The sequence below is a fragment of the Gobio gobio genome (genome assembly GCF_949357685.1).
Source record: "Gobio gobio genome assembly, chromosome: 22".
Taxonomy (NCBI): domain Eukaryota; kingdom Metazoa; phylum Chordata; class Actinopteri; order Cypriniformes; family Gobionidae; genus Gobio; species Gobio gobio.
The window spans coordinates 47,820,654-47,847,585 of record NC_137118.1 but is presented as its reverse complement, the minus strand read 5'-3'; the positions used below and the strand labels follow the sequence as shown (position 1 = coordinate 47,847,585).

The 26,932-nt window shown below is 37.4% G+C and overlaps 1 protein-coding gene and 1 long non-coding RNA gene across 2 annotated transcripts; one reads left to right on the top strand and one right to left on the bottom strand.

Moving 5' to 3' along the window:
• Positions 1 to 1,062: 1,062 nt before the first annotated feature.
• On the bottom strand, positions 1,063 to 6,893 carry LOC307118718. The gene is made up of 4 exons (XR_013815567.1): positions 6,109 to 6,893; positions 5,303 to 5,352; positions 3,784 to 3,888; positions 1,063 to 1,245 (listed from the first exon to the last, which is right to left on the bottom strand). It is a non-coding gene; the product is annotated as an uncharacterized lncRNA (long non-coding RNA).
• Positions 6,894 to 9,706: 2,813 nt separating this feature from the next.
• npffr1l3 (neuropeptide FF receptor 1 like 3) lies at positions 9,707 to 26,504 on the top strand (the record flags this gene model as incomplete). Its single annotated transcript, XM_079804047.1, has 5 exons — positions 9,707 to 9,784; positions 12,172 to 12,487; positions 18,868 to 18,967; positions 22,662 to 23,515; positions 26,434 to 26,504. The coding sequence occupies 5 exons, from the start codon at positions 9,707 to 9,709 to the stop codon at positions 26,502 to 26,504; spliced, it is 1,419 nt and encodes a 472-aa protein (XP_079660173.1).
• Positions 26,505 to 26,932: the final 428 nt, after the last annotated feature.

Below are 26,932 nucleotides of genomic sequence, written 5' to 3'. Positions count from 1 at the left end.
AAAGGGTGAATAATGACTGAGTTAATGTTCAGATATTATTAATTATTATTACGTTTTGAACTGTTTAGCTGTATTTAGCGATGTGTTTGTAGTCAAACTCAAAAATGCTTGTATTTTTAATGATTAAAAAATGCCATTATTTTATTTAAAAAATTTAATAATTGTATTTTGTTGACAAAATATTGTAGTTTGTCTTGGATATTTTTTTGATTATATCAGAGAACATTTTAAGCTGTTATTTGGTCATGTTAGCCTACATTGTACCGCACCTATGGGGCATGTTGTCACATTTCACTTCCATTCTTTCGGAGTAAATCAAGAAAAAAGTATACACTGTATTAATGAAACACAACCTCATTATTGTACTAGACATGTGTGAAACTAATGTGGGAAACAATAAATACTCTGAACCCCAAGTGGATTTACACACTAAAAAGTCAAAAAGCGTTAGGTTGTGCCGCTCTCCCCTACGACATGACTGACTCCATAAACAATCAGTGTACAGTTCTGAGGACATATTTTAACATCATAAGTATTTATATTCTTTTTGAATAAAATTAGTTTCCATCAAGTGAAAAGTTTTTTTTCTGAAAAGATTTGATTGGATTTTCATTTTTAAATGTTTCAGAATGTTCAGAAAACATTCAAAAGTAACGTCCTACACTGTTAGACATTTTATTGTATTTTTGCGGTAACTTACTGGCAGCACTATTGCCAGTAAGTTACTGTAATTGCCCCTTTACAGTAGCTTACCTGTAAATGTGTTTTACAGTATGATGCCCTTACCGTAATTTAATTTTACAGTATGATGCCCTTACCGCAATTTAATTTTACAGTATGATGCCCTTACCGCAATTTAATTTTACAGTATGATGCCCTTACCGCAATTTATTTTTACAGTATAATAATTTTTACAGTAATTTTACTGTAATTTATTTTACTTTTTATTTTACAAAATATGCATATGTTAATATGTTATTACTTTATTTTGAATATTTTACATGAATGCAATAAAATAAATAATACATTTAATAAATTCCAAATAAGAGACTTGAGTCCATGTACATCAGTATATTTTTTATTCACCGTCACAATCAATTACAAAAAACAGAAAAAAAATAGAGAACTGAATTCATTACAACAAATCAAAGCAGAGATCATGACGATATGGCAACAAAAAGTATGAACAAAATACCCCAGCTGGTCTTGGCTGGCCTCCCTACTGGTAAACTACTGATGGCTGATCTGAAACAAAACAGAGGGAAAATGTGTGAGAAATGGTTTATCTCATCTAAATTTGTTCATGGACAGATGAGGTAACAACTTGTGCAACAGCAGTTATTCATAGTTATACTTATATTATATATCTCTATCCCGAGGACAAGCATGCGCGCTCTGGAGATTATCATGTGAAACGCAACAATACCCAATCAGAAAGCAAGCTGCTGACGGAAGACACCTCCCTCCAGCTCACGCTGGAACATGTAAAGGCCATGTTCACACCATCTCCATTACTTCATCTAAACATTTTCCTTTCCCCCCCCGCAAATTTTCTTTAAAAAGCATTCCATACACTATCAGGGTATATACAGAACTTCTTAAGTTGAATTTAATACCTTTTACTACCTTTTTTAATACCTTCAAAATATTTTTTAATACCAGCGCGACTTCAAGCTGCAACTATAGTAGCGTAAATGAAATATCTTTCCAAATGGAATAACATATTGCATCACAATGTAACGAGGTCATTATAACTTAACATCAGCTGCCCACAGAGATGAGAATAGAAATAAAGACAGAAGAGGAAGGAGACATCTTCTTCATAGTTCATGCAGTGTACAGAGCAATTTTCACGGCGCAATATAGATTTTTTTTCTTTTTCGTTTTAAATCATGAAGGCGAGTCAGTGGATATCACACAAAAACGCAATGTGTGCGAGAGTCGGTGAAGTCTCAAACCTGGTCAATTATTCACTACTGAAAGTGAACGTAAAATCTGACAAGCTTTCGGCGCATATTCTCACAGAGACAAGAGATATCTCTTTATTTATATAAATCTGCTTTAACATATGCTGATAACGTATAGCCTATAACTGTCTGAATTTATATTCTTAATATTTCTCTTTTGGCCCATATTGTGAAACAAATTAGAAGAGAAGTATAGGCCCATTTCGTGTTAAACAAGTTTTTTTTTAAATAAAGCTGCTCTTCCTTTCTGATAATACTGATATTATTGTAGTGTTCTGACATATTATAGACTGATAATCATTTTAATTATAGGCCTATAATTCCTTGTTTAATTGTGCAAAATGTATTTAAATAATGAGGAGTAAGCTAATCTATCTATTCTTTTATTATGCAACATGTCGGTTGTGCATTGATGCATTATGAAATTATCACGGGGGCAAATTAAATGTATTATCAATTTAATAATAAAAGTAGGCCTACCCTAATAATAATAACAATCATTTATATACATAAATAGTAAATGCTAAATCTTCACTCATACAGTGAGCAGACAAGTCGCGCTCGAGGATCCGATCCCATGTTGTGAGCATATAAACCGTGAACTTTGGCTTTACATCGCATGCGATCTACTCGTACAGTGTGAGTAGATAACCTTGCTGAAATCGCACAGAAATCGCACAGTGTATGCCAAGCTTTAAGCAACTTGCATATTTCGAAACAGCTCTTCAATGCCATAGATTCAAATTGAAAGAGTGGTGTTTAGTTGCAAGGTCTAAACACCACAGCACCTCAGCTCGCAATGTAGCGGTGGTGATAGGGCATAGCGTCTGCTGTCTGCCACGCACCTGTTGATGATGCTGCTAGACTAACGTTAGGCTACTGGCAGTGGTTTGAATCGGGAGAGCAGTCGGGGTTGAGGGCAAAGCAGTGGAGGTTGAGGTCGTTGATGCATCTGTAGCGCAGAACATTGGTATGGGAAGCTGCTCGCTACGTCCGCGCATCCTAGCTTGGTGGCTATTTGATTACATATGCGATTTGACGCCATTCACCCCCACCCAGGTTATATTAATTGTCTTCTTGCAGACGTGGCAATAAGCCTCGCGGCTGTTGCAAACTACTGGCCTAAGCCAGTCTTTAAATCGTGAGTCCTCCAGCCAGAGGTCCGAAAACTTGCATTTCCCCATGCTTTAATTACTGAATGGAAGCGAGCTTGCGTACATGTTTGTCAGCAAGCCAGCCGCGGACCCAGTTTGTTTCAGCGCGCGCGAACGAACACCACCTCAAACGATATCGCGCAGGTCCTACTCTAAACATATAAATAAATCCACGCGAATTTTAGAAAAAAAAGGCCAAATTGACAAATTTATCTAAAAAAAATTGGACTCGAAAATTTAATACCTCGTCAGATGACGTTTAGTACTTTTTACTACTTTTTAATGCCCTTAATTTTGGCTAATTTCATTTACTACCTTTTACAACCCCGCGGACACCCTGACTATAAGAGCAATTTCATGATATGATATACTTCATATCACCTGTGGTGTGGTAGGCAAACGTCACCTCCTGCTCAACTGACATCTTATGCTGCCTTCACGTGCTATAGGAATTACTGAACTAGTTTCCTAGTTAAAAAATTGGACATGAACGCCCTCTCAAGTCAAAATCTGAATGTGATGAGCTCGTAATCACAACTTCAGAGGTGGGAAGTAGGAAATTTCTAGCACATGAAGGCAGCATAAGACGAGGTTGGCTGAAAATTAAAAGATAAAAGTCTCTCAGAAATTGCAAATAATTAAATACTTGCACCTGTACATACTTGCATGATTAGTTTTTAGTTCAGGTTTTAGTTGTAGTCCAGCTTTGTCCGTTTCTCCGTCTATTCCTCAGTCTCTCTGTTTTCTGGTCACTGGTTGGATATGATCTGCATATAAAATAATGTATACATATTTTGGTAACACTTTACAATAAGGTTGTATTAGTTAACATTAGTTAAAGGGTTAGTTCACCCAAAAATGAAAATTCTGTCATTAATTACTCACCCTCATGTCGTTGGACACCCGTAAGACCTCCGTTCATATTCGGAACACAAATGAAGATATTTTAGTTGAAAGCTGATGGCTGAGAAAGGCTTCAGATAGGCCTCCATTGGCATTCAGTACATTGACACTTCCAATATCCATGAAAGGCACTTAAAACGTCGTTACAAAGTCTATCTCACCACAGTGGCTCTACAATAATTTTACGATGTGACGACAATAGTTTTTGTGCGCAAAAAAAATCTAAATAACATCTTTATCCAACTTGTTCTCGACTTCCGTGTGTGCCTCCACGACGCATGCGCGAGAATATGACGCAGATCCGGCGTTCGGACATATTTGTTTACAAGCAGAGGAAGACGCGCGTGTCTAAGCTGTTGGATTCTACATTGATCGTGCTTTAGGTCTCGGCGTAGTGCTCAAAATGGGGCTTAAGTGTGCATTTCATGGATTCCCGAACGCCGGATCTGCGTCATATTCTCGCGCATGCGTCGTGGAGGCACACACGGAAGTCGAGAACAAGTTGGATAAAGGTGTTATTTAGATTTTTTTTTGCGCACAAAAACTATTGTCGTCACATCGTAAAATTATTGTAGAGTCACTGTGGTGAGATGGACTTTGTAACAACGTTTTAAGTGCCTTTCATGGATCTTGGAAGTGTCAATGTACTGAATGCCAATGGAGGCCTATCTGAAGCCTTTCTCAGCCATCAGCTTTACACTAAAATATCTTCATTTGTGTCTGAAGATGAACGGAGGTCTTACGGGTGTCGAACGACATGAGGGTGAGTAATTAATGACAGAATTTTCATTTTTGGGTGAACTAACGCTTTAATGCATTAGTTAACATGAACTAACCATGAACAACACCTCTGTTCAGCATTAGTTAATCTTTGTTAACGTTAGTTCATAAAAATCCAGCTGTTCATATTAGTTCACAGTGCATTAACTAATGTTAGCAAGATTTTAATAATGCATTAGTAAATGTTGAAATTAACATTAACAAAGATAAATAAATGCTTTATAAGTGCAGTTCATTATTAGTTAATGTTAACTAATGTAGTTAACTAATGAACCGTATTGTAAAGTGTTACACAAATTTTTAAGTGCATACAATGAATCATTTTTAATTACTTTGTCATGTTATGCAGTGACATATCCCACATGAGACTAAACAGTCACAACAAGATAACAAATAGATGCCAAGTAGGAAATGCAGGCAACAAGTATTTTTGAAATAATAAAATGTTATGCATTAAAAGACGTTAATCACATAATGTTAGTCAAAATATATACTTACAAAGCCAAAGATGCTCAGTGCTGTGGCTCTTTCTGGGGTGTTGTTAGCTCCTGTTGACACAAGAGAGAAAAATAAGAAATTTTCATTAATGTTTATTGACTATAATGGTGCCTAAATGTTATGCACATGATAATTCACAGATATAGGATGACTGCTAGATTGACCACTTACACAATCAAATGACTATCAACACTGAAAAAAGAGAGAAGACAATAATAGAGCCTTCAGTGGCATGTAAAAATGAATTCATATGAAATAATATAATAAATAAGAAGCCACAATGAACATACTTGAACTAATTATTATTTTACTTGAATATATATTAATCCTCTGGTGTATACACTGGCGTAACGTTAAATGTTCTATTTTCGAGAGAGAGAAAGAGAGAGAGAGAGAGAGAGAGAGAGAGAGAGAGAGAGAGAGAGAGAGAGAGAGAGAGAGAGAGAGAGAGAGCCTTTGACACCGCTAACGTTACTTCAAATGGCGTCACACACATTTAACTGTCAACGAAAATATGTAACTATAACTGGCCGTGAAAAGACGGAAACCATTGTTCGCGTAAATACAACATTTGGTACATAATGTACAATGCAGGTAACAGTTAGTCAATTGTATGCAAATTTAATGGGTTATGAAAGCGGTTCTTGAGGAAAATGAACAGTTCCCCGAGACTGTCATATAGTAATAGCAATTCGATATTATTATTTACTTTCTTCATATATGTAGCTATATTTAATGGATATTAGTTTACGTTTTAAAAGTATCAAAGACATTTGTGACAAATTTGTCAAATAAAAACTTCTTACCTCAGGAAAGCTCGCAGCTGGTGTCTGGCGATCCGATCCACAGGCAGGGACGTCCGTTATGCGCGCACTCGACACAAACCTCATTTGCGCGGGCTTGGCACGCGAGTAAACAATTTAAATTGTGTGAGGTGTAAGCAAAGTTCATAAATATATTTTTTAAACATTTAAAAATTACATTTATATCACCACACTTGTACTGGTAGTACTCTGGCATTAAAATAATAATAAATAAAATAAAATTACGGATCATGAGATATAAAATGCTAACAGTAGGTGTGTGTGTGTGTGTGTGTGTGTAGCCTACCGTTAGCATTTTATATCTCATGATCCGTCATTTTATTTTGCAACGTACAGTTATAGCCGAAAAATAAACAAGTAATGAAACTTCACTTTGCCCTCAGCCTAAACGATTTGCCAGGGAACAAATTATAGATCCATGAGAGCAAATATGGGCCGTTAAATCTCCACAAGACTAATTATAGCTGGAGACGCCACAGAGACATCAGAGCCAGCGGCAGACGTCAGAAGGGCTAGCCGAGGAAAGTCTACTCTCGCCGGTAAACAAGCGCGGAACGCCGCTGACTCACTGGAGCTCACATCTCCGAAAACACCAGATAAAATGTTAAAATAGGCACTCTTCTTATAAATAAACCACAGATTTGAGCTTTAAACAACTACATTACCGACTAAAAAAGTCTTAAAACTACGTTTTGTCACACATTAACAGTTTTAACACAAAAAGACGTGTAAACACAGCCCATGTCAGTCATTTCTCAACGAGAGGAGCCGCTGGCAGAAGCTCCTCCTATGAGGCGAATTCGAAATACATTTATAACACTAATACTTTACTCTATTTATTCTATACTCTATTTTTTCCTCTTTTTGAAAGTTGTGAAATCACTATTGTGGAGTTTTTCTTTTGCTATTTGAGCAAATGGGCACACAAAAAATATATAATTATTGTATTCTCTCATTCACCGCTATAAAATTTAACCCAACTATGATGACTTCCGCTCTGAGAAACCCGAAAATGTGAAAAGGGTAGGAGAAAATACTAAATATAAAAATAACTTCTTTGTCTCCCACAAAGAACTAATTTTACATCCTTCCATCCACATGTTTTTATTTAACTTTTAAACATCCAGTGTGTGTGTGTGTGTTTGTGTGTATTCTTTGTTTACAGTAGCACTACTGCTTTTACGTAAACAGTAAAATACTGCAAATTCCCATATACAGTAAGTTACTGTAAATTTCATTAAAAATACCCACAATGCAGTGCATATTACAGTAGCTAACCGTAAATAATATAAATGGTATTTTACTGGGCTTTTTTGCGGTAAGTAACTGTAAAATTGCGGTAAAGTCTAACAGTGTATATTTTTTGAATGTTTTGAAGGTTCATTTTCAAAACTTAAAGCTGCACTATGTAAGTTTTCCGTCCACTAGAGGTCGCCTGTTCAAAACAAAGGTGTAGTTTGATGACGGCATGTTTGAGCGCAGACTCTCGGGTCATGTGATCTTCAGCTCAGAATTGGGACAGGACTCGGGCAGAAATCATGTCGATGATGTGATTATTAACGTTACTGTAGTGAAGCAGAGCAGGACGAGTGTTGTGGAGCGATTGTTAATCAGATGAACGCAACACACGCCTCGCGAGCAGCGGGACTTTTATTATGCCACAGTCGCCACTTCCGCTCATGAGTGTGTGTAACGCAGCTCTGTTGATCATATTACACACACCTGAGTGTGTTGATGATGGGATGGCGTTACTCTGTGTGTTCTCTCGCCGCTGCTATGACACTTGTTCACTGCAGTGAGAGGAAAGCGTTTCTGCAGAATAAAACCGCTCACTAACGCGGATATGATGTCATCGACAGGCCACGCCCTCACCCGTCCCGGTTCCTCGGGTAAAAGAGCATCTCACCATTTACAAATAGCTGGAAACATTTGGGATATTGTAAGTAAAATATATAACACTGGCCTAGTGGTTTCTGGATATTTACTGAAAAAAATCTTACATAGTGCAGCTTTAATGTCTATCTTTTATTTATGCTGTGGATGATTCATATTTACACTAGATTATGTGACCACATACTGCACAACATAAAAACAGATGTTTAAAAAAGATAATAATAATGGGAATAGAAGCACTGCAATAGATTCTAACAGGTTTTTTTATCAATAATAAATTATTTGGATGTGTTCAAGAGGAAGTTCAGAATGACATTACCAAGAGCTGATATTATAAACATACGGGGGGGAAATGTTTATTTTTAAGGCTCATATCTCCTGCTCTCTTGCTGAGATTAACACACTGTTAAAATTGAGTTCTGTGTACAAAAGTGTTTCCTGCTGAGCGGAGCTGCATCAAAATGTCAGAGAACACAGCTGGGAAATCGAAGAAGAACATTTTTTTGAGAGATAAGAAGAATAAAATAAAAATAGAGGAGGATAAAAGTGTTTAATATTTAATATGTGCATGCTTTGTGAACCAAACAGTACATGAAGATTCATACAGATCACATTAAATATGCAAATTCTCCAAGAAACAAATAAGACATCAATAGTGCATGAGATGCTCTGATTCTGAATCAGGTATTACAGTTGTTCACAGGTGTTGATGAAGAATCAGATGATCATTGTCTCTCATAAGGGAATGCATATTTAATATTCATAATGTGTTCACATACAGTCACGTGATTATCCTCAGATTTCAGTGTTTAGTTACTGTATTAAACAGAGGATTATAGCCTTCCACAGTAATAACCCTTGTGGAGAATTCCCCTGTATGTCGACCTAATTATGAATATGCGTGAGCTCGACAAATTAAATACACGCTCTAATTATAATTAAATCGGTTTTAGCATTCATAATAAACACATTATTGGGAGTCATTTCTGTGGCAGTGATTATTAATCAGCGGGTCTAATCATTGCTCCACATTAATTGCAGCATCTTAACAAATGTGAAAATGATCGTGAGTGATGTGTGAGAAAGCGATTCATTTCAGGGAGTCGACTCGCTTGGACGGTTCAATTAAATGATTCGGTTCGTTAGGTCATCAAAAAGTGATTATTATTGTCTCCCAAACAAGATTTGCCTTATAGTCTGGTATTTATTTACACACGGTTTTATTAATAAATGCGAATTGTTCCCTTTGAAAGACATACACTCAAAAAAATGCCGGGTAAAAACTACATTCCCAGAATTCCCTTCGTGACGCTTCACATTTGATGTATTTTCGTTTAAATAACTAGGTTTCTTCTTAGTTTTTATTGTTTTTTTCCCTAATCAGTCATGTACATTAGGATTTTTTATGTTACATTTAATGTACCCTTTAAAATCATTGGTTAAATGATGTGTATATAGTTTTATCCTTATTATTTATTTCATTTGTACTATTATAATTATTTGTATTTTTTCCCCACAGATTTTCTTGATGTTACTATTACTGTTATTTTGTACTTACTTGTTGTTAATGAAAAAAGCTTTAATAAATAAATAAATGAGTTCGTGAATCGGACATCAGGAGCGCGCGACAGGTGTCAGTTGCGCGCGCGCGGGAGTCGGAGAAGCCGTTTGTCCAGAGACACACGCCATGATAATCGAGCTCTTTTTAGCCTTATTTCATCCCACCACTGGCTTTACTTCACCCGATGAGCTGAAGGACAGCAAGGTAAGACCTTTCTGTCTCACATTAACCGTTAAAACTCAAATGTTATCGAGTATTTAAGCCACTTTAATCAGTTCCTGCTCCTGAGGTGAAGTTCTCTCAGTCAGAATCACCGCATCGCTCCTTTATCGTGTAACGTTATTTTAAAACGATCTTCACCGATGAATAATGTGGACAGTTGTTTTGATATAAAGATATATGTCCTAGACATTAATATACGACATTAAAATGCATTAATATTCCTATACGAACTAAAAGATGAGAGATTCGTGCTGCGGGGCAAGTTGTCACATTTTTTTCCCCTAGTTAATATTTCTAATAATGACATATTATGCACATTTTCTTTAGGCACAAACCTTAAAATCTATTAAGCTTTCGATTTACACGGTTCTTGCCCTGAAAAAACCCCCAAACAAAAACCAAATAGAACATACATAATGGTTTTGGGGCATGTTGTCACTAGTAACTGTTATATGTTTTTTTCAGTAAATCCAACTGTAAAATAATCCATGAAACAGCAAAATGGGGGAAAATATCATATAAAAAGCATCAAACCATTGTTTTGGCCAACATAAATACATTTTACATTGACAAATTATGACAGGAACACATGTGACATCTTGCCCCAATTATAAAATCAATACAATTTTAAGAGGATATTTTGTAGTTGCAAACAGAATTCACAAAAATCACTGTAATGTTGAATTATTGATTTGGGTCCAAACACTGCTAGAGAAAAGAGTAATTTGTGTAATTGGACTTTTGATTCAAAACCTTATAATTGCTGAGATCTAGTGTCTCAGTCTCCCTTATATATGTGACCGCAATACATAATTCATAGTTTTTCTATGTAAAAATCATCAATTCATCTCTGACACCTCAGATGTGATGAGTATAGAAGAGATTTTAAATGCAGAAACAGATTGAATGAATGAATATGTATTTCAGTGCAGCGTTTAACACGTCTCATTGTCCTTTATTCTGCTAACACAGAATATTAATCTGCATCATGCATTGTCACACTTTTGCAAATCATAATTATGACATACAAAGAAGACGACATACGAAGTCATAATTATGTGATAATTTAAAATTGATATATAAGTCGAAAATATGAAAATATATACTAAAGTTGATTTTGAATTGAGGAAAAAAAGTTGAAATTATGCCAAAGTCAGTCATAATTATGGCACAATTGACATAGTATGTCATAATTAGGATTTTTAAAAATCTCATAGAAGTCAAATATATAGAAAACTTATGACTATATAATTATAATTTATGTCAATTTTGACTTGTCATAATTATGTATTTTGACTTATGTCATAATTATCTAATATTAGTATTTAACAATTTTGACTTTTTAATTCAAATATATACAAAATATTAGTCATTATGAATTTTTAATGTAATCATTTCGACTTTTATGTCATCATTTTCACTTAGAATGTCATAATTTAGGTTGGTGTCAAAATTATGATATCGTTAATTTATTGTTTTATGTATTTTAAGAATCGTCTTGACATACTAAGTCAAAATTGTGACATACTAAAGTTGATTTTGAAATTATGACTAGTCTAAATTGACATAAAAATTCACATTTGACATAGTATGTCATCATTTTGACTTTTTAATCTCATAGAAAACAGTCAAAATTATTACAAAAATCATAATTATAACAGTCATAATTATAATTTTTGTCATAATTTCGATTTACGTAATTAAGATTTATGCATTAATTTTGACTTTTATGCTATAATTGTCTCTTAGTATGTCAAAATTTGGACTTTTTAATCTCATACATGTCAAATATATACAAGACAGTACAAATTATGACAAAAATCATACACAGTCATTGTGTATGATAATAAAGATTTTTTTTGTCATACAAGTCAAATATATACAAGACATTGTAAAAATTATGACAAATCCTATAACAGTCATAATAAAGATTTTTTTGTCATAATTTCGATTTATATAATTAGGATTTACAAATCAATTTGGACTTTTATGTCATAATTATCTCATAGTATGTCAAAATTTGGACTTTTTAACCTCATACAAGTCAAATATATACAAGACAGTAAAAATTATGACAAAAATCATTTACAGTCATAATAATGTTTTTATTGTCATAATTTCGACTTATATAATTATTATTTATATATTAATTGGGACTTTTATGTCATAATTATCTCATAGTATGTCAAAATTTGGACTTTTTAACCTCATAGAAGTCAAATATATACAAGACAGTAAAAATTATAAACAAAAATCATATACAGTCATAATAATAATAATAATAAACATCATTTTTTAATGTTTCCTCTGTTTAACTGCTGAATGTCACTAGTTTTATCATTTGAGTTGCTTTCCGTGTGTGTTCCCAGAACTGCTGTGCATGGATGGAGGGATTATGGGATGCCGTCTCCAACCAGACCAACAGCAGCAGCTCCAGCCCAGCGGAGGGCGTGGTCCTGTGCCCCTATTACCAGCACTCTGTGCCCGCGGCCGCCCTCTTCACGCTGGCATACCTGCTGCTGTTCCTGCTGTGCCTGATGGGAAACGGGCTGGTGTGTGTGATCGTGCTGAGGAACCGCCACATGAGGACCGTCACCAACATCTTCATCCTCAATCTGGCCCTCAGTGACCTGCTGATCGGCATCTTCTGCATTCCCACCACTCTGGTGGACAACCTCATCACAGGTGAGAGAGAGAGAGAGGGAGGGGAGAGGATTAAGTTCACCTTTATTATAACAATCAACTTTCTATTACAAAAAAATTACACAAAAAAACACCAAAAAATTATTAAATAAGTTACACTCTTCCCTTTTTTTTTCTTTCCCTTTAAAAACTCAAAACCAACTCATTATCATACAATGTACATAGCACTTCATTTATTCCCCATATTCCTATATACTTCGGTAAAGATTCCACCATCTTGTAATATGCATACTCAACCCTCAGTCGAGAAGCTACCAAACCTAAAAACATAGGCAAAACACTTATTGAACTTTGCCCCAACAGTCTGTTTTTCCTTGTCTTCCAAATGGACAGTTTTGCAGTACCAGATAAAAAATTGATTAAAACCAGGACATTCTTCTTTTGACATGAATACTTTGGCCCAAAAATGAACAATTGAAAAGAGAAAACTTCCCCCAGTTATAAAAACCCATTACTTAAAAGATCAAAAAGATGACCCAATCGTGAACACTGCACAAAGAGATGAAAAACCGACTCTGTCTCAGAACAAAAAGGACAACCCACCCCAACACTAGGATTGAGGTGTACCACATGTCTGTTTGTAGCTATTGCCCCATGTACAATCCTCCACTGGAGGTCACCTGTCCGCTTGTCAATCGGGCATTTGTACAGGGTACGCCAGCTAGGGCTGTGCAATTAATCGAATTTCGATTTCGCCTCCCAACGATCACCAAAATAGTACAATCGAGAAAAAACGATTATTTTGCCATGTTCAGTTTTGCAAGAACACTCTTATTTTGTCTTGCGTTCTGAATGAAACGCGCACGCGCTCCTCCGCCCCTCCCGAAGCCACAAACTCTCTCAGTTCGTGAGTCTCTTGTGCATATCATCCGCTGGAATTTAAAAACTCGGCGCGAGTAAAGATGGCAGAAGGAGGGCAGTTACAGCAGCGTTTGGTGAGCAAAAAAGGCAAAACCAACTCCGTTGTCTGGGAACAGTTTGGCTTCGAGGAATCAGACGACGAGCAGAAACATGCGACGTGCGAGATTTTCTACATGGCAGTGGCTGCGACGCAAGGGAACACCACGAATTTGTTTAACCACTTGAAAATTAAAAACAGAGTGACCTATGACAATCTAATAAAGAAACAAAAATTGACGAGAGCAGGGGTGCCGTGTAAACGTCCTTTTTTCCCCTCATATTTCTCAAATAATTCTCTCTTTGTAAACTTTGTTCAATGCATGCGAGTGCTGCCGTATGTTTGAATATGACCAGTCATTTTCCCCGTCATCACCCAGAAGTGCCAGAAGACGCGAATGAGAAGACGCGCGAAGTGAGAAAACGTGTCTCTGTGCGCTCATCCGAGAGCGCGCACACGTCTCACAGCGCGCAAATATTGAGTTCTCTTTTAAGTCTTGCTCTTGAACGGACAAACTCACACAAAACGTATGTCAACATGTCCATCTTGATGAGTATCCTAACAGACATAGTCTGTATATGCCTTAAGTGAACTTTATACAGTCGAGAAAGACGACGCATATCCGATCCGGATTGAATAGCTTTTGTAAGTTTAATAGGATTCATCTTTAATTTATGCACTCAAATATGCAATGTTATTTTACATTTGATACATTTCTGTACCTGAAAACTAATGTTAGACGTACCTGAAAAGCATATCTAGCCGAACCATATTGTTGATCTTATTTATTTGTGGTTATCATTTTTACGTGAATACTTTTATACTTTGATTTGAATATATGTTATATTATTTATTTTAATAGTTCAAAAAGTACAACAAATGTTACAATTTCAATTGAATTGTTGAAAGGTGTATTTTTAATAAATACAACACATTCCCAAAGTCATGTGAAATAATCGTGTTACATAATCGTGATTTCAATATTGACCAAAATAATCGTGATTATGATCCATAATCGAGCAGCCCTAACGCCAGCTGCCTTTAGGGGAAAAAACAGATCCAAAGAACTGTGTCCATCTTGTTGAAGAAACTCCATTCAAAAACTGCATGTTGGAAACTTTAACACATATCAAGTAAAGCGACTTCTTCCCAACTGAATCAAACCTTTCCAGAACTGGTGTTTTCAGAGTCAGTAAACAGCTTTCATCTTCTACCCAGTCTTCCACAGCCGCACTTACAACGATTGAAGGAAAAAAATTCCCAGCTTATTGCGCCCAGCCACCAACAGCCGTGCTCTTACATTTTCAGATGACAACAGTCTTGACGATAAAAAGGATTCAAAAACAAAGGTTCCTCTAGCAGCCAATGACCAGCAGGTGTATTAGATGGTCTTGATACGATAAAAACCTTCCAGGCCTCCAGCACAGATCTATAAAAGGGAGAGAGATCCACCATTTCTTTCTCTTGCAACTGCATTAAAAACAAATGTTTATCAAGACCCATTCCACCTGCCCTCCTTAAAAGAGCTGTTGCAGTGTCCATCCAGGCAGAGTCTTTATTATACAAGAGTCTTTGTGCTGTTTGCAGCCGAAAAGTCATGATCCTGGACTTTATATCCACCAAACCTTGCCCGCCTTCTTGTACTGGAAGATACAAAGCGGCTGATCGAATCCAGTGTTGTCCTGACCAGAAAAAAGTCACCAACCTCCTTTGAATGCTTTGAATTAGTCCAGTAGGTGGCTGCAGTACACACAGTTTATGCCAAAGAGTAGAAGCCACTAAGATATTAGCGACCAAAACTCTTCCCCTGTAGGACAACTGGGGTAGCAACCATTTCCAGCGAGACAATCGGGTACACACTCTTTCCTCTAAACCCTCCCAATGTAACTTTTGATACTCATTTCTCCCAAAATAAATACCTAAAATTTTTAACCCCTCTCTTTTCCATATAAGACCTCCTGGCAACTGTGGAGGATTTTCAACAGAAAACTGCCCTGCCCAAAAAGCCTCACTTGTCCCAGTTCACTTTCGCTGATGAAGCCTTTTCATACACATTAAGTGCATTAACCAGGGCCTTAATGTCTTTTTCATGATTAACAAACACTGTCACATCATCAGCATAAGCACTTACAGTAATACTTGAACTCTGAGATAAACCAGGAACAATAAAACCAGACAAAGTTTTACGTAAATGAAAAAGAAGAGGCTCAATAGAAATGCTATATAATTGTCCTGATAAAGGACAACCTTGTCTGATACCCCTTGAAACTGCGATTGGCCGGCTTAGCCCACCTCCCACCTTAACAATGCAAGCAGCACCAGAATACAGCAATTTGACCAAATGTAGAAAATGTTCACCAATACCGAAAGCTTTTAATACATTAAAAAGATAACCATGATCAATTCGGTCAAAGGCTTTCTCTTGATCTAAAGAAATTAAACCAACTTTCATTTCAAAACCTTTACAAATATCCCGAATTAAAAACAAATTGTCCATTATTGTTCTCTCTGGGATACAATAAGTTTGATCTTTTTGTACAATTATGTTAAGATATTTTTTAAGTCTATTAGCAAGACACTTAGACATCATTTTGTAATCAGTGGTTAGTAATGCAACAGGTCTCCAATTTTGTAAAAGAGATAAATCTCCCTTTTTTGGTAATAGTGATAGCACAGCACGATGACAAGATACAGGCAAACAACCATCTTTGCTACATTCACAGAAAACCTCATATAAATCTTTTCCAATACAATTCCAAAAACGCTTGTAAAATTCAGACGGTAACCCGTCAATACCCGGAGATCGTCCAACACCAAGCTGACCAACTGCAATAGTGAGTTCTTGAAAAGAAAGTTCAGTGTCCAGGGCAGTCTTAGAATCTGAGTCTATTTGAGGCAAGTCTTGAATTAGCTGTTCAGCACAGTCAGTATCACATTGTTCGGCAGTATAAAGACTGGAATAAAAAGTCACTGCATGATGCCTCATCTCTGTAATGTTGCTGGTCATCCTCCCATCAGGAAGGCGAAGACATGACATCTGTTTCTGTTGTGCCACTTTGTGCTCCAAATTAAAAAAAATAAGCACTAGGAGCATCCATTTCATTAACAGAAACAAAACGAGACCTTACAAGAGCTCCCTTCACCCTTTCATTCAAATACAACCCCAGTTCTCTTTTTTTTCCTTGCAGGTTGTTAAACATATTAGGATCATATCTATTAATTAGATCCACCTCCATCTTTGATATGGCCTTTTCAATTGACTGAATACTTTCTCTTAATGTAATAGTGGAATTAGCAGTATGTTGCAAACAGAACATTTTAATGTTTGTTTTCCCTATTTCCCACCACTGTTTTAAATTTTCAAAAGTGCCTTTACACAATCTCCACTGTTGCCAAAAAGTCTCAAAATGTTTACAAAAATTAAGATCTTGAAGCAATTTAGTGTTAAAATGCCAATAAGAAGACTTTTTTATACACTTAGACATGTTTATAGTAAGAGAAACCAAATGATGATCTGTGAACCCTACTGGAATGATACAACAATCCATACTCCATGTGATACGTGAGAAAGAAAAAAAATTACAACAGTACTTTTGACATTGTCTTTTTCTCTATTTTCCGGTACTTTCTAACTGCAGTTAATCGCTTCTTTAGACGGAACCGCTTCTTTTCACTCAGGAGATCAACCCCCACAGTCTTCTGAAGAAAAGTAACAGACTTAACAAACTTCTCTACATCAGGAAAGAATTCTTTAACATCAACCTGTTTTCCAAAAGTATTATCTAGGAACTGATCAATTTCCTCTAAAGTATATAATGAGAGATCCTTATGGGGATCTTGAGTTCTCTTCTAACCCATACTGTGAGCAGGAGTCCATATCCTGCACAGAAGCAGACTCATCATCCTCTGCTGTCGTCAGTGCGTCTGTTCGACTCTCTGCATCACACACATACTGATCCGTACTAGTACTTGGGAACACATTCTCGCCACTCTTACTATCCTGTTCAACCACTGAGTTTTCTGTACTCTTAACCGCATCATCATCGACATCAGTATTTAAACTGGTTGCCGCTACCATTGGTATTTCTAAAGTTTTCTCCACTACATTTGAAACCATGTTAACGTTTGACCGTCTTACCTCCGCGAGGCCTGAAATCTCCTCCTGACCTGTCTGAATATGAGTAGCCTGAGCATTAGTCTCCATCACTGGGCCGATGTTTTCCTGTCCACGCTCTTTATGTGGACACATCTGCCGCTTATGGCCAACATCACCGCATTCAAAACACCACAAACTTCCGGTAGTTGCGTAAATCATATATGCTCCCCCTTCATGTTTTAAACGAAAAGAAACACTAAGTGTACGATCTGGTGATTCTAAAAACATGTACCCCTGTCTCCTAAAAGACATGACATGCTTCAAAGCCGGATTCTTACACCCCAGAGAAATCGCTCTGAACGGACTCGCAATCTTACCAAACCGCACTAATTCACGCTCTAACACATCGTCAGAGATGAACGGCGGCACGACATTGTTGTCACTACTAGAGCAAGCTCCTGATTGGTTAACACGGCGCAGAATATCCGCAAAAGTTAAGATTTTTCAACTCACGCGAATCACACGTTAAACACCCAAAACTCTACATTTTTGCCGCGTCACATTCGCGCGAATGTCTATTCGCGTCTTTGTATTGACTTAACATGTAAATCACTCGCGTTTAGCGCTTCATTCGCGTCTGGTGTGAACGCACCATTGCAATCCCAATGAAATTTTAATCAGATCTGGCCAATCCAATTGACGTGGTCACATGTGACGTTTTGTTCCAATTGTGCTTCTATTTGGATTACGATCGGATTCTAAGGGTCCACGGAGATATTGTCACTGTTTCTGAACTCTATTGTAGTCTTGAGGTTTTCTTCCGGGAAGCAACACGTCACAGTCCTCATTTAAATAATTCATAAGCAGAATAAAGGGGCGGAGCCTGGTTGAGTTAGTTAGTCATGTGTTGAAACTGCCAGTTATGGTAAGGGGCGGGACATTTCCAAAACACCAATCACAACACACTGCTCCAGCGACCAATCAGAGCACAGTGTGCTTTTCAAAAGGAGGGGTTTCATAGATACAGGAACTAAACAGAGCGTTACTGACAGACTGGGAAGAGAGGAGCCGCAACAATGGAGAATATGAGGAGATAATCAACACTCAAGCAGGAAAACCTGCTCTAGTAGAGCCAGAGACATCATCAAGACATAATATGGCCTCTTTAATGGTCTCGCTCATCCCTGTAAGTTATGGGATATTTTGCTAATAAAATGATTGTGCCAGAAGAATTCATCACATCTGGTCTCTCTGTATATCCCTGGAGCTTTTATGCATGAGCTTTAAGATGTTTCTGTGCACACAAGCAAAAGTGTGTGGATGAATGTAGATCTAGATTTACCCTGATCACGCTTCTGTCTTTGTCAGGTTGGCCTTTCAGCAACACCATCTGCAAACTGAGTGGTCTGGTACAAGGAACGTCCGTCTGTGCATCGGTCTTCACATTAGTTGCTATTGCTGTGGACAGGTAAGCGTTTATAATCCTGAGAATGAAACTAAAATAACCATTGAACAAACAAACACAGGAGCAGTGGTTTTGTGTCAATCATCCGCTCAGCTGGAAGCTCCAATCAGCCGATAGTTAGAGCTGATTGAGGTTTAGACGGTGGCTTTCAGCGGTGAATCGCTGGTCCTTCTGATGCGGTTTCTGTAATGTGCTTATACTCAGGGCTCGACATTACAGGGTTAGTTCAGCCAAAAATGTAAATTGTGTCATTAATGACTGAGCCTCATGTGGTTGGACACCCGTCAGACCTCCGTTCATCTTCAGACACAAATGAAGATATTTTAGTGTAAATCTGATGCTCTGAAAGGCCTCCATTGGCTCAACTTTACACTCTCAAGACCCTTAAAAGACACTAAAGACTAAAGTTACAAAGTCCATCTCACTACAGCGGCTCTACAATAACTTTATGAAGACGAGAATAGTTTCTGTGCGCAAAAAAACCCTAAATAACGACTTATATAGTGATGACGATTTCAAAACACGGCCTCATGAAGCTTCGTTTTTTTGCGCACAAAAACTATTCTCGTCTTCATAAAGTTATTGTAGAGCCGCTGTAGTGAGATGGACTTTGTAACTTTAGTCTTTAGTGTCTTTTAAGGGTCTTGAGAGTGTAAAGTGCAACATATTTTATTTGTAATAAAACCATGGTTCATTTTCATGTAATAAATAGATGAATGAATGCGCGGTAACTGCCTTAAAGAAAGTTAACGATGTTAAGCATTTAATTAATCTTAAAAAGTAATACATTAACAGCATGACTGAATTTTGGCATAAATGTGTGAATTACATATACTGTAGGCTACAGTGAAATGATTGTCAATGAAAAGTGACTGAACAATGCTAAAATATTAATACAAATCAATATGTTGATTCAGATCTTATTCGTCAGGTCTTACACACACTTCATTGCGGTGATTATTTAGACGAGCACTGACACCGTGTGGTGAAATAATCACGTATGTTTACGACCGCTTGGATTAAAAAACTACAAGTTCAACAGAGTTTGGAAAATCCTGCACACAGTAATGATCAGTTTATCTCTTCTCCTGTCTCGGAAAATGTACGGATTTTTAAATCATCCTCCAGATGCTTATTTTAATTGTCGTTTGTTCAGCTAGGTGTTCCCAGCACATTGAAAACATGCACAACCGGAAGAATCAGCACTGCTTCGACGCGCACTTCCGGTATTCAATTCCTCTGTGATAAAGGCCTATCAGTACACATTTAATTTGAAGAAGATGTGATGAAATATGTGCGCATACACGCTTCTGGTTCATGTTTAGAGCACTAGAGTATATGAAATATGTCCATTAAATGATCTAATTATGATCCATGTGGAGAACGTTGTTAATCTCAGCAGTGCAGAAACCGCGTGTAGTTTGAATTCTCCGCTGTAATCAAGGGCTGAATCCGAAATCGCCCCCTATATCCTCAAATAGGGCATTATTTGTAGGGGACAGCGCTTTGTAGTGGTGTCCGAAACCCTAGTGGACGTTATTGAGTGCACTCATTCTATCCCACAATGCACCGCAATAACGACTTTTAATGGGTATATTTCATATACTCTAGTGCTCTAAACATGAACCAGAAGCGTGTATGCGCACATATTTCATCACGTCTTCTTCAAATGAAATGCTGCACCGCGTTCCGAACGTTGTTTAAGCGACATATACCGGTATTGCGGTATCATCAAAATTCATATCATAACAAAAATAAATACCGGTATTCGGTATGATCCGGTATACCGCCCAGCACTAATCGCAATGTTTCGATGCCATGCAAAGCTTTAACTTTTTACATTTAAGACGGAAGTGAACTGAAACCTCTTCCATATAAATATACTGTATATTTAATATTTGTTTAATGGGATTTTAAGTACCAGTGAAGGCCAGCATCACCAACACCAATATGGCTACTGATGTCTCAATTAAATAAATTTTTTTCCCCATTTCTGGGGATGAGATGAGTAATTATGGCTATGACATATTCAGGATAACTGAATTCAAAATGCCATCATTTGTAAAAATCTATGACTTTTAATTTAAGTCCTTTAACCCTCTGGTGCTCTTCGGTCATTTCTGACTTTTGAAATGTTAAAAATCACAGCTTCATCAGAATGATATGAAACGTGGTGACTTTTCTAGCATTAGGACTGTAAACACACAAAAAAATTGGGGTCATGATTCGAGCATGCTAATTGGTCGTTAAAAAAAAAGGTAGCGTTCATTGTCTTCAGTCATAAATGAGCGACCATAGGAAATGAATGAGAAATCGGCAAAAACACTAAAATTCTCTGAATATTTGTGTGTACAATCTACAAATCGGCCACAATGCTGAAAAAAAGTCCACAGTAGTAACACTCTAAAACATCAAGAGTGTGATATTGACACATCCACTCACACACACACACACACACACACACACACACCTATGAAAAACTGAACCTATGAACCACATTTAGAATTTTTAAAAATCACAACTTCATCAGAATGATATGAAACTTGGTGACTTTTCTAGCATCGTAAAAAAAATACTCCCACTTCTGCTCTTCGGTCAAAAATGACCATCATAGGAAATGAATGGGAAATCTGCAAAAACACAAATTCACACTAAAACTTTATAATAAATAGTCTTATGAGATTTTTTAAATATGTATTCAAATAAAAATCATCAAATGTGTTCAAAAGAGAACTAGTGAATTCTCAAGCCTGTCCACAGAGACCTCTAGTGGTTACACACATGGTTGCAGGATTCTTTAAATAATTCCAAAAGAGCGGCTAATCTGCCTTCAAAAACATTTATTTTGAAGGCCTAGTCTCTATTTTAACCTGAAATACTGCAATAATAATAATTTAAAAAAAAAATAATTTTCAATTGCAAAAATAGACCATAATTATTGCATATATATTAAAAAATACCATCAAATCATCTCAAAATTAGGGCTGTCAAAAGATTAATCGCGATTAATCGCATCCAAAATAAAAGTTTGTGTTTACATAATATATGTGTGTGTACTCTGTTAATTATTATTTATATATAAATACACACACAAGCATGTATATATTTAAGAAATATTTGCATGTATATACATTTATATAATCTATAATATATATAAATATAAATGTTTATATATAAAAATATTTTTTTCTTAAATATATACATGCTTGTGTGTGTATTTATATATAAATAATAATTAACAGAGTACACACACATATATTATGTAAACACAAACTTTTATTTTGGATGCGATTTATCGCCATTAATCTTTTGACAGCCCTATCTCAAAATACAAAAATATTATTGAAGAACAATAAATTGCATTGGTTTTACTGAGGTGGAGGAAGTTTTTGAATTTTTAGGTGTCCGGTCAAGACAACCCATGCACCCCCTAAACGAAGAGCACCAGAGGGTTAGCATAGCAGGACGCATGAACAAAAGTCCTTTATTCAAATCACTTTGAGCTTTCCTATAGCTCAAACAGTAGAGCATGGCGCTAGCAACGCCAAGGTCATAGGTTCCATTCCCAGGGAAAGCAATTTTTTTTTTTTAATTGTGTACCTTGAAAGCGTCTGCCAAATGCATAAATGTAAATGTAAACGTGAGCTCATTCCATCTGGGTTAATCTCCCCATGTGTGTTTTCTCCTCATCTGAAAGGTTTCGCTGCATTGTTTACCCGTTCAAGCCCAAACTTACGCTCTCGGTGGCGAAGGTGTCGATTGGGACGATCTGGGTGCTCGCGCTCACCATAATGTTTCCCTCAGCGTTAATGCTGACCGTGGAGCAAGAAAAAGGCCATTTCATGGTTGACAGTGACAACCGCACTTACCCGCTGTACTCCTGCTACGAGACCTGGCCCGACCCAGAGATGAGGAAGGTGTACACCACGGTCCTCTTCGTGCACATTTACGTGATTCCCCTGATGCTCATCGTGCTCATGTACGGCCGCATCGGGGCTAAGCTTTACTCCACTGCCGTCCTGGCGGAGGTCAAATGTCCGGCTTCTCAGAGGAAGATTCGAGTGATAAAGATGCTGATAATGGTGGCTCTGCTGTTCATGATATCCTGGCTCCCGTTATGGACGCTCATGCTTCTGACGGATTACGCCCGGCCGGACGACGACCATCTGGAGCTTCTGACCAGCTACGTTTTCCCTCTCTCTCACTGGCTGGCCTTCTCCAATTCCAGCGTCAATCCCATTATCTACGGCTACTTCAACGAGAACTTCAAGAGAGGCTTCCAGGCCGCGTGTCAGCACCAGGTTTGTTTTCGCAGCCGAAGGAAAAGACAATTCAGCATTAAACTTGCCCGAGTTGGAAGTCAGGGCTGTAGCCCATTGAATACGGGCACACGGATGAACCAGATCTTCACCGAAAGCGGCCATACAGGATGCGTTCGCCTGGAGCTCGAGCACAGGAGTGTGTCGATGGACACCAGGGCAGAAGGGGGAAGAAGTGCCGGCATGTCGATTAAAAGGGAACTTCACTTCCAAGAGACTGAGAAAGCAGGAGGTAAAATATATAATGCCTGGGACATCAATGCCTTGATGCATCATCCATAGTTTTCAAAGGGCAACAGCAGCACAAGCCTCTCAAATTTCCACCTTAAAGGGTTAGTTCACCCAAAACTGTAAATTGTGTCATTAATGACTGAGCCTCATGTGGTTGGACACCCGTCAGACCTCCGTTCATCTTCAGACACAAATGAAGATATTTTAGTGTAAAGCTGATGCTCTGAAAGGCCTCCATTGGCTCAACTTTACACTCTCAAGACCCTTAAAAGACACTAAAGACTAAAGTTACAAAGTCCATCTCACTACAGCGGCTCTACAATAACTTTATGAAGACGAGAATAGTTTTTGTGCGCAAAAAAACCCTAAATAACGACTTATATAGAGATGACGATTTCAAAACACGGCATCATGAAGCTTCAGAGCGTTATGAATCTGTGAGTCGATTCATGATTCGGATCGCGTGTCAAACTGCTGAAATTTGGCGATCCAAACTGCTGATTCGACTCACTGACTCATAACGCTCTGAACCGCTTAATCGACTCACTGACTCATAACGCTCTGAACCGCTGAATCGACTCACTGACTCATAATGCTCTGAACCGCTTAATCGACTCACTGACTCATAACGCTCTGAATCGCTTAATCGACTCACTGACTCATAACGCTCTGAACCGCTGAATCGACTCACTGATTCATAACGCTCTGAACCGCTGAATCGACTCACTGACTCATAACGCTCTGAACCGCTGAATCGACTCACTGACTCATAATGCTCTGAACCGCTGAATCGACTCACTGACTCATAACGCTCTGAACCGCTTAATCGACTCACTGACTCATAACGCTCTGAACCGCTGAATCGACTCACTGATTCATAACGCTCTGAACCGCTGAATCGACTCACTGACTCATAACGCTCTGAACCGCTGAATCGACTCACTGACTCATAATGCTCTGAACCGCTGAATCGACTCAATGACTCATAACACTCTGAACCGCTGAATCGACTCACTGACTCATAATGCTCTGAACCGCTGAATCGACTCACTGACTCATAATGCTCTGAACCGCTGAATCGACTCACTGACTCATAATGCTCTGAACCGCTGAATCGACTCACTGACTCATAATGCTCTGAACCGCTGAATCGACTCACTGATTCATAACGCTCTGAACCGCTGAATCGACTCATTGATTCATAACGCTCTGAACCGCTGAATCGACTCACTGATTCATAACGCTCTGAACCGCTGAATCGACTCATTGATTCATAACGCTCTGAACCGCTGAATCGACTCACTGATTCATAACGCTCTGAACCGCTGAATCGACTCATTGATTCATAACGCTTCGAAGCTTCATGAGGCCGTGTTTTGAAATCGTCATCTCTATATAAGTCGTTATTTAGGGGTTTTTTTGCACACAGAAACTATTCTGGTCTTCATAAAGTTATTGTAGAGCCGCTGTAGTGAGATGGACTTTGTAACTTTAGTCTTTAGTGTCTTTTAAGGGTCTTGAGAGTGTAAAGTTGAGCCAATGGAGGCCTTTCAGAGCATCAGATTTACACTAAAATATCTTCATTTGTGTCTGAAGATGAACGGAGGTCTGACGGGTGTCCAACCACATGAGGCTCAGTCATTAATGACACAATCTACATTTTTGGGTGAACTAACCCTTTAAAACAAAAATATGTGAACAAGATGCATGTTTTGGGCACATATGATCCATATAAAGCACCTGCTGTGGTATTTCAATCACTGAAAACAGTGGGATGTTTTTAAAACGCTTAACGTGAAAAACACTACAGGGTGAGCTGCACCAATACGGATTAAATTAAGCAAAGTTTAAAGGATTTGTTGATATGGGTTTTATTTAGGGCTGTCAAAAGATTAAATCGCCGATGAAAAAAAAGTTTGTGTTTACATAATATATGTGTGCGTACTCTGTTAATTATTATTTATATATAAATACACACACATTCATGTATATATTTAATTTATTATTTCTTTATTATATTTAAGAAATATTTGCATGTATATACATTTATATAATATATAATATATATAAATGTTATATATATATTAAAAAAAAATCTTAAATATATACATGCTTGTGTGTGTATTTATATATAAGTAATAATTAACAGAGTACGCACACATATATTATGTAAACACAAACTTTTATTTTGCATGCGATTAATTGCGATTAATCTTTTGACAGCCCTAGTTTTATTTTAAATCGAGTCGTTGCATCACTTCATTTTAAACACAGATAAATTACGCAGTTAAACGTTATAGAGCTGCTCAAGCAGCAGATGGAGGAGAACTGACGACCCTTAAAGTGCTGTAATGAACTTAAACACTGATATTAAAAGATCAACAAATTCAGTTTACACCTTTTTGATGATGCGCACTATAGGTGAGTAGATGAGGCAAGAATATGAACGCAACGTGTTTAGTTTATAATGGGTTTGATGGGGAAAACACCTCGTGTTGCTCTGATATTCTGTGTTCGTCTGCTTTCCTGTACAAAGTATGCAACATCAATAAGGTGTATATTGAATTTGGTATTTTAACATCACTGTCTTACCGGATTAATCCTGACTACAAACCTGGTAAAAATGACTAGCGGGTAATAGAGGAGAGCCTTGTTTTCCCTCCAGGTGGGCGTTCCTATAAGCGTGTGACGAACTATGGATTGACAGTAGACGTCTACATTAATCCGGGTACATTTTTCTCTACATTTTGGCCCTCCATCTACACTGAAAACTAGCTATTCTCGTGTATAATAATGAAAATGCTGCGTTCAAATGTGTCCGGATTAATGTATAGAGAGAGCCTCGGTTTCTCACAGTAAATATTGTGTAAAACAAGTGTGATTTTTGTGTAAATAATCTCTTTAAAATATGTGTATCAGCAGCGCTCTTGATCTCAGAGTTTGCATCAGACGAATATCAGGCATTAAAGGATGAGTTGACTTCAAGATGAGCATCTCCTGATAGTTTCCATCTCCATCTCATCAGATGTTCATGTGTTTCTCTCTTCAGTTTTTGAGGGATTTTTCTGCTCATAATGGACTTCAATGGGAACCAACGGCTGAAGGTCCAAATCACTGCAGTTTCAGAGGCTCTGACCAATCACAGACGAGGAATAGAGTCTGATCTAGAGGAACCATCGCCACATTTACAACACACACACACATTTATACACAGGGCTCAACATTAATGCTTGTCTTCTTGTCCGGAACAAGTGAATTTTTTGAAGGGGCAAGTGAAAGATAATTTGACTTGCCCGACCGGACAAGCTGATTAAATCGTCAAAAAATAACTAGGGAATCACCAAAATGCAAGAATGATTCTGCATTCATTTAGTGTAAGTTGCGATCGATAATGGATAATAATAATATATAATGTAAT